This window comes from Salvelinus fontinalis, chromosome 39 (genome assembly GCF_029448725.1).
Source record: "Salvelinus fontinalis isolate EN_2023a chromosome 39, ASM2944872v1, whole genome shotgun sequence".
NCBI classification, from domain to species: domain Eukaryota; kingdom Metazoa; phylum Chordata; class Actinopteri; order Salmoniformes; family Salmonidae; genus Salvelinus; species Salvelinus fontinalis.
Genome location: NC_074703.1, coordinates 15,250,113 through 15,265,599, shown reverse-complemented (window position 1 = coordinate 15,265,599; position 15,487 = coordinate 15,250,113). Strand labels below are relative to the sequence as shown.

Below are 15,487 nucleotides of genomic sequence, written 5' to 3'. Positions count from 1 at the left end.
CTGTCTGTGTGTGTGGACCATACCAAAGTGCTGCAGTATGTGTCCTAACGTTAACAGAGTTCTTTGCCCCTTCCTCAGGAGCTGGCCAGACAGAGGCAGGAGAACGGGCAGCTGCTGAAAGCCCACCAGGATAAAGACGACCTGATTGGAAAGCTCAAGGAGGAGATTGACTTGCTGAATAGAGTGAGTGATGGAGAGGGTTTGCCCAGGGTTGAGAGGGTAGAGTTGGGCTAGGCTGGGGAGTGTTGGAGAGGGTCAACCAGGGTTGAGAGGGTAGAGTTGGGCTAGGCTGGGGAGTGTTGGAGAGGGTCAACCAGGGTTGAGAGGGTAGAGTTGGGCTAGGCTGGGGAGTGTTGGAGAGGGTCAACCAGGGTTGAGAGGGTAGAGTTGGGCTAGGCTGGGGAGTGATGGAGAGGGTTTGCCCAGGGTTGAGAGGGTAGAGTTGAGCTAGGCTGGGGAGTGTTGGAGAGGGTCAACCAGGGCTGAGAGGGTAGAGTTGGGCTAGGCTGGGGAGTGTTGGAGAGGGTCAACCAGGGTTGAGAGGGTAGAGTTGGGCTAGGCTGGGGAGTGTTGGAGAGGGTCAACCAGGGTTGAGAGGGTAGAGTTGGGCTAGGCTGGGGAGTGTTGGAGAGGGTCAACCAGGGTTGACAGGGTAGAGGTGGGGTAGATTGTTGGAGAGGGTCAACCAGGGTTGAGAGGGTATAGTTGGGCTAGGCGGTGGAGTGTTGTAGAGGGTCAACCAGGGTTGAGAGGGTAGAGTTGGGCTAGGCTGGGGAGTGTTGGAGAGGGTCAACCAGGGTTGACAGGGTAGAGGTGGGGTAGATTGTTGGAGAGGGTCACCCAGGGTTGAGAGGGTAGAGTTGGGCTAGATTCTCGGGGAGGGTCAACCAGGGTTGACAGGGTAGAGATGGGCTAGAGTGGGCAGCCTCTAAGGCACTGAGAGTTTAAGGTATTTTGAAGAGGTTACTATACAGATGTTAGAGCAACAGGGCTAGATCTACTTTCACAAATATTCAAATCAAATTCTATTGGTCACATACACATGGTTTGCAGATGTTATTGCGAGTGTAGTGATATGCTTGTGCTTCTAGTTCCGACAGTGCAGCAATATCTAACATGTAATTTAACAATTCCGCAACAACTACCTAATACACACAAATCTAAGTAAGGAATGGAATAAGAATATAAAGATATGGATGAGTGATGACCGAGCGGCATAGGCAAGATGCAATAGATGGTATAAAATACAGTATATACATAAGAGATGAGTAATGCAAGATATGTAAACATTATTAAAGTGGCATTATAAAAGTCACTAGTGATCCATTTATTAAAGTGGCCAATGATTTCAGGTCTGTATGTAGGCAGCAGCCTCCCTGTGTTAGTGATGGCTGTTTAACAATCTGATGGCCTTAAGATAGAAGCTGTTTTTCAGTGTCTCGGTCCCAGCTTTGATGCACCTGTACTGACCTCGCCTCATGGGTGGTTGCGGGGTGAACAGTCAGTGGCTCGGGTGTTTGTTGTCCTTGATGATCTTTTTGGCCTTCCTGTGACATCGGGTGCTGTAGGTGTCCAGGAGGGCAAGTAGTTTGCCCCCAGTGATGCGTTGTGCAGACTGCACCACCCTCTGGAGAGCCTTGCGGTTGTGGGCAGTGCAGTTGCTGTACCAGACAGGATGCTCTCAATTGTGCCCTCAATTGTATTATAAATGAATAGTATGCTACTTACATGATAATGTATTCTATGTATGGTGCCCTTTTAGTCTAGAACACAGGTATAGTAATGTATACCTGTGTTTTGTGTGCCAGTAATCCTTTGATGGACAACTCTGTCTTGCCACGTCTAACTGCCACAGTTAAAGATGCACTATGCAGAAATAGCTCCGCCATTTACTGGTTGCAAAAATTCTAATAGTTCGCTTAATTTCAGTTTGTGGCAACTGGCAAGTATAGTGTAGAGAATCAATGTACCATTTAAACAGCTGGGAAATATATTTTCCATAACACAAAATATTGTATTTTTAGTTGTTTAAAAATGGTTTACAAAACTGAAAGAAAAAAATGCAAAAATGCAACTTAAGGGAAGCATATAAATAGCACACGTAGAACAGATCTACCACTTCTTTGACTTGCTTTCAATGAGAATTACTGATCTATAACACACATTTCTATGTGAATTTGGTCAGGTCACCCAAAAAGTTACATATTGCAACTTTAATCTTATTATAGTTTCTCTTAATTGTCAGTTGAAAGCTTGTCATTTTTAGTAACTCTGCACTGCAGAGAAAACTTGGAGCTATTCAGTATCTCACAGCTGTGTTGAGTGAAGCAGAGTACTAAATTACCACGTCACTATCTGCAGGCAATCAGCTTGATATTGTAAAGCTGCTTCTTGGATAAGCAGAAGATTACAATTATCCAGCGCTTGCAAGGATTAACACTCACACAGGCACCCCCCAAAAAAAGTCATTTTCTCATGTTCTTTCTCACTCTCTTTATCTCCCGTACCCCAACCTCTGAACTGGATCTGATTGGTGTTTTATCAACATTTTAAACTCATTGTCAACCGCACGGGTAACCCCATCCGATTTTGGTCTACAGAGCCTGAAGTAAACGATATGCAGACCCGTTCGAGGTGCAGAGCTCTTCAGTTTCACTCCCCTGCACCCCATGGCAGTTTGGAGAAACAACTTTTTGAGTTTCGCTGTGTGCCTCCTGACTTAGAACAGATGCCCTTTTCAAAACATGACATGTTCCCTTCCCTGACAGAGAGTTTATCGGATCTAGTCTGAAGAAAACTGCTATAAGTCAAGAGTCCTTATGCCAATCAACATCCTACACGCAGTGGTAGGAGTCTGATTTCAATCATCCCCTGATATGTAACGTGACTTATAACCACTAGGGTTATCCGCCTGTAATTAATTCATCATTAGGCAAGAGTTACTACATTTCCACTCCACATTTCCACAATGTTATGTAACCATTTAGTAGTCCATGCATTATGCTAAATCCACAGACTCAATGTAAAGAGACAGCTGTGTCTCATGTGCCTCTTTCTCTAGGCACCAGGGAGTCAGATCTGTGACAGCCTACAGGCAAATACCCCACCCCCTGTCTCCATACCTACTGTAGACCCAAACTGTATACAGAGAGGCAAATACCCCACCCCCTGTCTCCATACCTACTGTAGATCCACACTGTATACAGAGAGGCAAATACCCCACCCCCTGTCTCCATACCTACTGTAGATCCACACTGTATACAGAGAGGCAAATACCCCACCCCCTGTCTCCATACCTACTGTAGACCCACACTGTATACAGAGGCAAATACCCCACCCCCTGTCTCCATACCTACTGTAGATCCACACTGTATACAGAGAGGCAAATACCCCACCCCCTGTCTCCATACCTACTGTAGATCCACACTGTATACAGAGAGGCAAATACACCACCCCCTGTCTCCATACCTACTGTAGATCCACACTGTATACAGTGAAACACATTCCTTAGCATTTCTCCCGATGTTATTTTGTATTTTTCTAAAATAGATGGCATTCACTCACTTTGAAGGTTTCAAATATCATTGTCTACCTCCTGGCATTGAACATTGAAAAGAAACCTCAACAGCGGATCTCTTTGCTGTTGGTTTAATCCGAGGTCAGAGTTTCTGTTTCCTGAGTCTAAAGTCTTGGTCCAGTGTTCCCAGCACTCCGAGACCATCAATAAACTCTCCCCATCGCATGACCCTTGCTCACGTTATCTGGGTCACAGGTTTTGGCATTGGGAAACCCAGCAGGAGGCCTCCCAAAGCCTTTCATCTCTGAAATATTCCAAAAGAGAGTTTGCAGCCTTCCTCGATGAGGCATTCCAATGCAAACAATCCCTGAGTCTCCCCTGCCAACAAATACAGTTGCTGGTCAGTGTTGATTTTGCACATTTCAGGAACTTGCAAGTGTCCTCTATGCCTGGCTGTCTTTATTATCTTCACATTTCTTCATTAAGATAGGCTGTAGATGGGGCAGTGGCTATGAGCCATCTGGCCATGTGGAGGAGGCCATATAACTGTTGGATCAGAGAGCCCTGATAGCATCACATGAACAGGACCTCATAAGAGGCAGCCTCCCTGTGGGAACACTCGCCGGGGCGATAGTGATCAGAAATGTCCCTCGGAGAGGTTACTGCAAGGCCTGATGGGAAGGCAGGAGATAAGGAACAGATCCAGTGTGGCGTCTCTTTCTCGCGGCGCTTGAAGATTGAACTGTGACTCACTAGCAAAGTTTGTTTTGTAGGGAAGGCTTGGATAAGGCTGAGGTGCTGGCAGACAATATGACCCTGGAAAACATCTGACTCTGGGTATTGGCTACATAGAATACAGGCTCATGCAGGTGCATGCAAGTTGAAGTACATGTGGATATAATCTATTTTGGGAGATTAAATGAAATGTGAATAAAGTTATTAGTCGGTTGTAACTTAAAAAGGTTAAAATGGTGTCCCGGAGGCCAGAAAAAGTGTCATGGCTGCTAGATTCACTCAATAGCCGTCAGATGCGAAAAGAGACTGCTTTTCTCCCCTTGTGTCAGCTTAGACAGTGAGCTGTTCTGTAGCCACACCATGTCTGTGGCTCTGTGACCTCCAGTGTTTGATTCGCAGACAATCTCGCTTTTTAAGTTTCCGACAAGTGCGGCTTAGCTAATCCTGACCGTCGCCTGTCGCTGCCGCCGGTGATGGAGGAAGCCGAAAATGAGAAGTGTCACTTTTAGATCAGCGCTTTGATGAGAGGGAGTCATGGCAATGGGGCTCCTCATTTGTGTCTAATTGGAGCTGTTCAAGTTTCATTCGTTATTATCAAGGCAATTCTCCTGAAGGGAGACCCGGGAGGTGAAACTCTTTCGTTCCACCTCTCACTCTCTCATCTTTCTCTAAACTGACAAGCTAACTCTTCTGAGGTAAAAAATAAGGCAGATCTTGCATAATGATGGTATATGACTTCCTTTAGGTCAAGCTGAAGTGGAGCTGTCGTTTTTGTTTTGCAGGACATTGACGACATTGAGGATGAGAACGAGCAGCTGAAGCAGGAGAACAAAACTCTCCTGAAGGTGGTGGGCCAGCTGACGAGGTAGAACCCAACGAGCCACGGATCCCCACTTCCAAAAAGAACAAACCACCCCTCCCGCCAACGGAGTGCCCCTCCCAAGGCCTTACACCCCCTGCTCTCACCCACCCTTCCCTTTCCACCCTCGTTCCAAGTCCAGCAGCAGCATGTCCTTTCTCTGTGTCAGTGGTGTCTCTGTTGTTGTTGCTGGGTGGAAGAGGACATTTAAAAGTAGCTTTTAGAGCCTTTGTGTCATATACGCACCTTTAGCTACCTCCCTGAGGATGTTTTTATTCAGTTCTGAGGGGAAACTGAAGCCACTGAGAGCTCTAGTCCTGTTTAGATCCAACGGGGTGTCTAAATGAGGTTCTGTGATGGTATATTTAATGTAAATCTCTTGTACATAGGCCATTTAGATGTGTTGTTCTTTTTGATGAATCTTAAAAAGGAAAAGGAAATTGAATGTACGTGGTGCATCACCGAGCACATGAGGGATGTTTTGTTTGTTTTAGGAACTAAAAGAGGTCTTGGACATTTTGTCTCTAATGATCTGTCGACCAAGGTATATATGCTTGCCTAGGTTATGTGCAACCGGCTCTCTGTGCTTCTGTTCATCTGCATCATTACAGCCCAGTGACCATGTTATCCATCTCAGCACTAAAACCTGGTCTTCATCTGCACGTGAAACAACTGGCTCTGTGATGGAGTCTATGTCCTTTAGACCAAATTCAGGACAGAATCCCTGTTACCATCAGCCAAAGTGGGCATAATGCCTTGCACGTTTACGGAAGTCTTTTTTGGAAATCCATTAGTTCCATTTCCCCAAGGGGATAAAAAAAAGCCTGGTGCTTTTTCTGTTCATTGTCGATGCCGCTTTTACTCTCTTGTTCCGATTTATACTTGGTACATTTTAATCACTGGGGTTGTTTCAGCTAAACTTAGGGTATGCCAGTGACATGGGTGGGGGGATAAAGTTGAAACTTTATTTACTGCATTTCTACACAATTTAAAAACTCTAAAATGGTATTCGGAGAACAAAAACAAGCTACATTGACTCCAGCCGTAATACGCTAAACTGCCTTTGCCTTTTAATGGGGATTGGAAGGATTTTAGTAGCCTATTTTATATTGTTGGTGTTGAGCTAGGATATGACGAATGCCATACTCTGCTATACCCAATTCACGCCTTGATTTTTTTTCCCCAGGTGGTATATTTTCAACCTGAAGTCATTCAAATATATATATCCCCGTTATAAATCATGAAAAGCAAGCAATTTGTTTTCATTAATTCTATGCTTTATAGCCATTTCAATGTTGAAAATGAAATATTCTAGTATTGTTGATGGGGAGAGGTCTTGGGGTTACACCCCAGTAGAAACACATGTGGAATCTTTTGAAATGCGTTTTGCATCTGTAACTCAAGCGTTTACAGCTTGTTCTGTTTGCAATATTGATAGGTGTAGCTGCTCTTGGTATATAGTGAGCAAGATTTATAGAGTGCGCTACTGCAGTGCATTTTGTTGTATGATAACCAAATCAACTGAAGGAACATACTTTTTGGAATGCATATATTTTTGATTTCTCAAGACAGTGATGTGGCTGTGAGAAGATCTATTACTTTACCCAGCTGTATTTAGATCATTGCATTACATACAGGGGCCCATTTTGTGCTGAAACAAATGTGGGACTCTTGCATCATGTACTCTGTAAAGCCCACTGGGTGGTAAAGATTTAGGTTTTTAGACTTTACTGGGGTACATCTCGATATAGAAACCTCTCTTACTGGTAGGTAGACTTACACACATACACACACACACACAACCCTTACAGAAGAAACATGTGAAACCATGTGTTTTTGGAACACTTCGTGTGATATTTCACGTGAAGTTTCACATTAACCTTTCACATTTTGATTCAAATGTGAATCTTTTTTGGGGGATATTTTTCACTTGAGATTTCACAGGTGATGCCCTGCAAATAAAACAGATTTGTTAGAATGCACACACAGTGCTGTTTGTTAATGTTAATATTTTCAACTCCCATATTTGGCACACTTTGACATACATGATTACGTTGTGTATGTTTGTTTATACAGTAATTATTATTCCACATGTCCTCACCGAGGATTTCAACTCACAACCTCTTTGTTCATGGCATTCCGATATATTCCTACTCTTTGGACTTCAAAGTAATCTCAGCTTTGTTAAATATATATATTCATCGGAGTGATTCAGGAGTTACGTTAAAACAGAATAATATGCCTCTCCAATATTAGACAACTGTACAGAAAACCCTCAAATTGCTGCAATAAGTAAATGAATTAAACGGTGAGAGAATAGTCAGATTAACTGATAAGTAAAATGGCAGTGTAAATGGCACTCTTTTGGTAAGTGCAGAGGTGTGGAGGAATGCTACAGAGTTTGTGGCACAACAGAAAGATCAGTTTACCACAAATCCAGACGGTGTTAGAGTTTAAATCCCAGGTGGCCTCATATTGAAAAGCCAGTACTTAACTACTAAGTGATCATGTCAAATGTAATCATATTGACATTGAGTAAAGATTTTACTATTTTAGCTGAACAGCGGACCACTTACTTTAAAACCCCCATACCATGTATTTACTTTACTTATCATCACGTTACGTCCTGATGAATTGTGAAACAAAGGTCTTGAGAACATCTTACAAACATCCTAACATGTTCCTCAATGACTTTCTTGGGATGTTGTGTCGTGGTCCCCTGGAGGTTTTTGTCTAGTTCCAGCGATGTCCCCAAGGACGTTCTTAGGACGTTCTTGGAATGTTGTCATGGTCCCCTGGAGGTTTTATCTAGTTTCCGGTTTGTTCCAAGGATTTTCCCCAGGACGTTTTTAGCACATTCCTGGGATGTTGTGTCATGGTCCCCTGGAGGTTTTGTCTAGTTCCCGGTTTGTTTCAAGGATGTCCCCCAGGATGTTTTTAGCACATTCCTGGGATGTTGTGTCATGGTCCCCTGAAGGTTTTTGTCTAGCTCAAATGTTGTCACATGTAGTTTCATGCTATCACATGTTAGTTTTGCCTCCCCATTATTGTCACATTTACTCAAATGATGTCAAGTGTAGTTTAATGGTGTCACGTTGACATTTTGCTTCCCAAGTTGTCACATTTATTTCACAAATGTTTTGTTTTTTTACATGTCACATGAACCTCATGTGATCATGTGACGTGTTTTTTCTGTAAGGGACACACACACCTCGTTCTCTCTACATTATGCATGTACAGAAGATGAAGTCATTTAATAAAAGTTTGATTATCTCTCTGTCGACTCGTTAGTGTTTATTAAGGCTAATTTGATGTGATGATACGATGCCACTGAGCTGGTAATGTAACGTGACAGCGGGGTTCAGTTGTGTGCTCCCCGACCATGGTTATTCATCATCGCCAATCACCTCGAAGTCTGACTGGAGAGGGACCACCCATCCCTGGCGACTCCGCGTCTCCAAGACACATCGACTCTGGACTAATATAGCAATGCCATCCAAGTTAATTAGTCTCCCTCACCTTGAGAGACAGTCATTCCTCCTCCTTCCTGTAGTTTGTGAAATAATCTCCTTTTAAACCCCCTGTTTTGTCTTTTTTCCCATCTTGTTATTCACCAACTTGACAGTCTTGACTGCTTCTCTGCGTAGTAAAACTATCAGTAACTGAGTTTTAACCTACTACCTGTATCTTCATTTAAAACCCCCTCATCTGTTCCTCAACCAGCCCTCTGAAAGGCCCTCACCACCACCACACAGCCTCACGGGGACATGTTTGGAAAATGGAGGTATGTAGGTTTTGTTCATGCTAAATCAATGTAAGTATTCTTACTGGGACACGTCACAGTTGGGCTCTCATTAAAGATCTAACGGTACTAACGAAAGTACGGGACTGCAGCGTTATCAGATATCATTTTAAACTAACTTTTTTTTTTAGATCTGAAATGTAACAGGTGGCTTTCTTTCTTCAGTGAAGACCTTAAAGATCTTCACTGAGCTGAGGCCTGGAGGCTAGTTGATATGGATGGAATGGCCACGTCCGTGTACACCGAAATGCATTTGCTCCTGTGGAACTGATAGTCATTGGAGAAAAAATAAAACCAACCCTTATCTTGTTTATTGAAGGAGGCCATATTTCATTATCAGCCGTTTCTTGCTCTTGGTCCTCAGAGCCAATCTCTGGGATCTCTGGTGCAAGGAACCACTCACCCAGCTGAGGATGGCAGGGGTCGGGGAGAGAGATGGTGGGAGAGAATATATGTGGGTTATTTTGTCTCCCCTGAATTGGCTGGCTGGTTTGGAACCATCTGCTCAGAAAAATGCCTCCTAAAAGAATAAAAAACAATTGCCCATATAGCATTTTGTTTAGACTAAGGTAACATTTCTCTAAAACCATTCGTAACCAGTAGATCTTGTTCTACTGATATGGAACCCACGAGATCTCCCACACATTGCCTCGCATCAAAATTAGGATACATTCTGCAACGAGTCTTTTGTAACACAGATTAATAGCGTTGGCATTTGTGGAAGCCTGATGGACCTCTGTGGCTTGCTACTGGACTAGTGAGGGATTTTTCGTCTCTCGCTCTCCCACCAACGCTCTGAAACGCAAACAACACCATGTCAGAGAGAGGGGGAGGTGGAAAAACACAAGACACATACATTTATCTCAACACACTAGGGCCACGTGCTGTGCTGCCCTTTCAGAAATGCCCTGTAAACGTCAATAAGGAGGAAAGGCGCCATTTTCAGACCAATAAGCAACATAAACCATTGACAGACCAAAGGCATTTCATTCACCACAGAACTCCTACGACTGTATCATTCATAGTGCGATAGATTCTCATACTTTCATTTTCCCAGAACTGTTACCATAGCAATGACTGCGATATGGTTTGGTGTAAATCACACATTCTTGGTGTTTGTGTACTTTGATTAGGCTTATAGTCAGTTATGTTATTGCTGTAGTATTACATTTCTGATACAGTATGTAATGTGATGTGTAATACTCTACAAGCATTTCAAAATGACAGAATATACTGCATATGACTGCCATTACACCTATACAGTGACTTGCGAAAGTATTCACCCCCCTTGGCATTTTTCCTATTTTGTTGCCTTACAACCTGTTATTAAAATAGATTTTTGGGGGGGGGGGGGGGGGGGTTGTACCATTTGATTTACACAACATGCCTACCACTGTGAAGATGCAAATTATTTTTTATTGTGAAACAAACAAGAAATAAGACAAACTGAACTTGAGCGTACATAACTATTCACCCCCCCCCCCCCCCCCCCCAAAAGTCAATAATTTGTAGAGCCACCTTTGTCTCTTGGAGTATATCTCTATTAGCTTGGCACATCCAGCCACTGGGATTTTTGCCCATTCTTTAAGGCAAAACTGCTCCAACTCCTTCAAGTTGGATGGGTTCCGCTGGTGTACAGCAATCTTTAAGTCTTACCACAGATTCTCAATTGGATTGAGGTCTGGGCTGTGACTAGGCCATTCCAAGACATTTAAATGTTTCCCCTTAAACCACTTGAGTTTTGCTTTAGCAGTATGCTTAGGGTCATTGTCCTGCTGGAAGGTGAACCTCCGTCCCAGTCTCAAATCTCAGGAAGACAAACAGGTTTCCCTCAAGAATTTCCCTGTATTTAGTGCCATCCATCATTCCTTCAATTCTGACCAGTTTCCCTGTCCCTGCCGATGAAAAACATCCCCACAGCATGATGCTGCCACCACCATGCTTCACTGTAGGGATGATATTCTCGGGGTGATGAGAGGTGTTGGGTTTGCGACAGACATAGCGTTTTCCTTAATGGCCAAAAAGCTAAATGTTTGTCTCATCTGACCAGAGTACCTTATTCCATATGTTTGGGGAGTCTCCCACATGGCTTTTGGCGAACACCAAATGTGTTTGCTTATTTTTTTCTTTAAGCAATGGCTTTTTTCTGGCCACTCTTCCATAAAGCCCAGCTCTGCGGAGTGTACAACTTTAAAGTCTTCCTATGGACAGATACTCCAATCTCCGCAGTGGAGCCTTGCAGCTCCTTCAGGGTTATTTTTGGTCTCTTTGTTAACTCTCCTATTAATGCCCTCCTGGCCTGGTCGTGAGGTTTGGTGGGTGGCCCTCTCTTGGCAAGTTTGTTGTGGTGCCATATTCCTTCCATTTTTAATAATGGATTTAATGGTGCTCTGTGTAATGTTCAAAGTTTCAGATATTTTTTTATAACCCAACCCTGATCTGTACTTCTCCACAACTTTGTCCCTGACCTGTTTGGAGAGCTCCTTGGCCTTCATGGTGGCGCTTGCTTGATGGTCCCCCTTGCTTAGTGGTGTGCCAGACTCTGGGGCCTTTCAGAACAGGTGTATATATACTGAGATCATGTGACAGATCATGTGACACTTAAAGTCCACCTGTGTGCAATCTAACTAATTATCTGACTTCTGAAGGTAATTATTTGCACCAGATCTAATTTAGGGGCTTCATAGCAAAGGGGGTGAATACATATGCACGCACCATTTTTCCATTTTGTATTTTTTTGTAATTTTTTTCATTTTACTTCAGCAATTTGGACTATTTTTATTATGTACATTACATGAAATCCAAATAAAATCCATGTAATTTACAGGTTGTAATAATACTTTTGCAAGGCACTGTACATACCTCACGTGACCCATGATAAGACTATGCAATTAGCCTGTTTATCTGACTCCATAAAGATAAAATATGCAAGAGAGTATAGTTGAGTTAGTAATAGGCAATCAAGAAAGGATTGTGTATTTAATTACTTTGTAAGATGAATGCTACATTATACAAGGCATAAACTTAAGTTACAAAGCATTAACAAGCATTACAAGGCTTTATTCTAAGCATGATCATGGAGAGAGTGAGAGGTCAAAGCCTGAAAGGCCATGCAACCAAGAGTCCCTGGGGTGGAGAAGGAAAAAAAGTGTATCTCACTGGCACAGGTCAGGAACAAAAGAGAGAAAAAATTAAGCTAAGACCCCTTTATAACATCTGAGTTGTTTGGATTCAAAATCTGAGTTGTTGACCAATAGTATTACTGTAAAGTTAACCTCCAAACAGATATCAGACATATAGGATGTAAAGACAACAGAACCTCTGCATCTCGGAGGTGTGACAAGTGGTTGGCAAGACAACACCGAGAACGCTGAATTCCTAAGACAATAACTAAGACAATTGTTGATAAGAGTTCCTTCAGGGGCTGCAACGGTATCATAAGAACTTAGTATTTATATCCTACTTTTTGAGGGGAGTGGGGGGGGGGGGTCTGAGTAAAAAGAAAAACAGAAGCACACCATGTCCTCTGGGCTTTGCTGGGTGCTCCACTGCATTCTTAAATGACAATAAGCTTTTCTTCCTCTTAGTTGAATGCCAGGCTTCTAAGCCACATGGTCTGTGAATGCCAGTGGGACTATAGACATTGTTGGAACCTAATTTCTATGTGGTCCTTTTGTCAAACTTGAGGTCAAGTTCAATTCAAGGCACGACAGTTGGATAGCCAGGCACTGTAGTAATGGTAGTTATAACGTGTCATTTTTTTTCTGTCTTAATCCACTGGTGCCTCATTGTCCTGATCACTGTCATGTTGGAGGCATCAATGTCACCTTGAAGCTGCATCCTCAAAATGAACTACATCAGCCTCAACATGGATTGTGTAAACCAGAATTTATTCAATAGTATTTGTGTACAGTTGTCGATACTCTAGTCAAGAAATCCTCATACAACATATGGAACTGTCGAGTCCCATGATTAGAACCGGAGCACGACCGGCTTCAGTAGCGCTCTGCTCAGCTGGGAATAAAGTTGGCTGTTCCAAAGATCCAGTGTTGGTCGCCATGGCAACGAGTTATGATGCGGATCCCGATCCATCTTTCTAAACTGTGGTCTGCGCACACCCATGCAGACACACACACAACCTGCCTGCTAATTCCACCTACATCTTTTGCATTGTTGGGTGAGAACACTAATGACAGAATACCTCATATATAGACTATGGGAATTTTGTTGCCCCTTTTTTAATTTATTAGACAAAACTACCTTGAGCGCCACCTATTTTAATTATGTGGAAGAAACGAGTTGAAATAACATACATATCCAATGTCTTCAACTTTCAAAGGAATTTCAAATCAAAGAATGACTCACACGACCTACACTGTGTAGATAGCAATCATGTTCAGTACCAGACATGTTTTTCTACCCTGCTTCAGTTGCTCTGCTCTACCAGTGGAGGGCCGTGTTCTCACCACATCCATGCAACCTATTCAATCCACTACACTGGGGTGTCAAACTCATTCCACGGAGGGCCAAGTGTCTGGTTTTTCCTTCCAATTAAGACCTAGACAACCAGATGAGGGGAGTTCCTTACTAATTAGTGACCTTAATTTGTCAATCAAGTGCAAGGGTGGAGCAAAAACCTGCAGGCACTCGGCCCTGCGTGGAATGAGTTTGACACGTGCACTACACTGATTCATATCTCTCTTTTCTACACACACGGTGTCCTGTTAATGCTATACCTTTGTTCTGTTTGGGTACAACAGTCATGCCTGCCATATCTCACTTGTATGTTTATGAGAGGAAATGAAAATTAATGAATTCAATAGCTGCAAATTAATTCAAATACTGTTGTTTGTATTACATAGAAATGCCCTTTGCACTGTACAGTCACAATTGAACAGCATGTTCTGAAAACCGGTGTTGTTATTATGCTAACGTGACATGCTAGCCTGTGGAAACTCATAAAGCCCCTGTGGGAGTCCTGTGTTCTACAATAGCCTCCCTCTCACAGCACCACCACTAGCTATGGACAAAACACAAAGACAGAAGATTATTACTGTCAATACTATGGAGGCAGAGAAAAGAAAAGATCTCTTGAGTCTGTCAATATTCTGGACTGTAAAACCGGATAATATTTGCATGTGGGACCGTTGTACACTTTAATTTGTTTCATGATAGTGATGAATCCCAATGTAATTCAGTACATATTAATAACAGTAGTATAACAGTAGAGTTATGAATACAAAAAGCCCTCAAATAGGTTCCTAGTAGCCATTACCAGTGAAAGTGCAAGGATCTCCAGGTTGTGATGGTTACACATAAAGCCACACGACATACAGAATATGAAACATCTCTGGGGAGCATCAATGGTCCCTGAAGGTCACTTTACACTGTTTCCATGACAGCCCGTCTGGCTCCCCTTCTGGGAAAGCTTGTTGCTGTTGTGGTTATGTACTGTGATTTAGGGCTCCACACACACACACACGCTGCCTCTCTCTCTGTAGGAGAGAGGCAGAGCTGCATGTTCTGCTCAGAGCAGAGTCTCATTCTCAGTACTCCCCCGGGGACGCAAACACGCACAACATCCGCTGGGCTGGCGCAGAGACAGCGGATCACCTCCAGGGAATAATGTTTGTGCAGTAAGCAAAGTGCCTGAAGTTTTTCTCCCTCACACTCTGTTGACAGCTGTGATAGGACTGTATCAAACAAGTCATGTATACAAGCTTCCAATTCAGGTTCTGTGGTAGAATAACATCCAGCTATCATTGAATCAATCAATTATGGAATCCACCCATCCATCCATTTCCATTGACATGATCAACACTTTATTTTCCAGTTATGAACTCACAGGTGATTGCCAGCAGTGCGGGAGTTCGGTTCTTCTATGCATGTCCATTTCCATGAGCGCTCACTTTTTATTGATTTATTTTACCAGGTGTCTCATTGTGATAAAAAATATATTTTTCAAGAGAGACCTGGCCAAAATAGCAGCACACAAAGCTTCAGACACGTTTACAACATAAACACGAAGCACCACAGTTTAAAAAACATACATTTACACATTGAGCAGCAAGATGGTGTGGTGTGTTGCAACCAAGGGTCAAAACATTGACAGCCCCCCACTTCATTTCCCATCATAGTGTTTACCCTAGCTTTAAACCTGTAATTTCAGGACCTTTTCAAGCTTGTTCCAAGCATAAGTGCCAGATAACTGGAACGCTTTTTCCCCCTAGCTATGTACAGGCCTTATGTTATGTTGGTAACACAATGGGAGGTGAAAATGTACCAGTTGGATGCATTCACGTGCTTTGAACTTGTTGAGCCGATAGGCTAATAGCCAACAAGCTGCGTAAACCATAAATCAAAAGTACAGCTATCATGCTTGTAAACAAATTATATTACATTCCAAAACCGTATGAATAGTTTGCTAAAATAATGTTTTGTTGTTGCATTTAACTGCCCCAAATGCTGTTTTAAAGGTGAGTTTCTTAGTCAGCATGTAGAAAAAGTGGGAGCTCAGGATGATAAATGACTTTCCCACAACAAAAAGTGAAATCTAAGCAAGCCTAAATATCTT

General features: G+C 42.9%; 1 protein-coding gene across 2 annotated transcripts in view; it reads left to right on the top strand.

The window, feature by feature from the left end:
- Nucleotides 1–8,388, top strand: part of LOC129838847 (PRKC apoptosis WT1 regulator protein-like) — an 82,724-nt gene extending 74,336 nt beyond the window's left edge. For both annotated transcript variants that reach the window (XM_055906070.1, XM_055906071.1), the window contains exons 6-7: nt 79–183; nt 5,035–8,388. In XM_055906070.1, the coding sequence (XP_055762045.1) occupies nt 79–183; nt 5,035–5,121 (192 nt within the window). In that variant the 3' untranslated portion in view covers nt 5,122–8,388. The remainder of the gene's footprint in view (nt 1–78; nt 184–5,034) is intronic.
- The last annotated feature ends 7,099 nt before the right edge of the window (nt 8,389–15,487 follow it).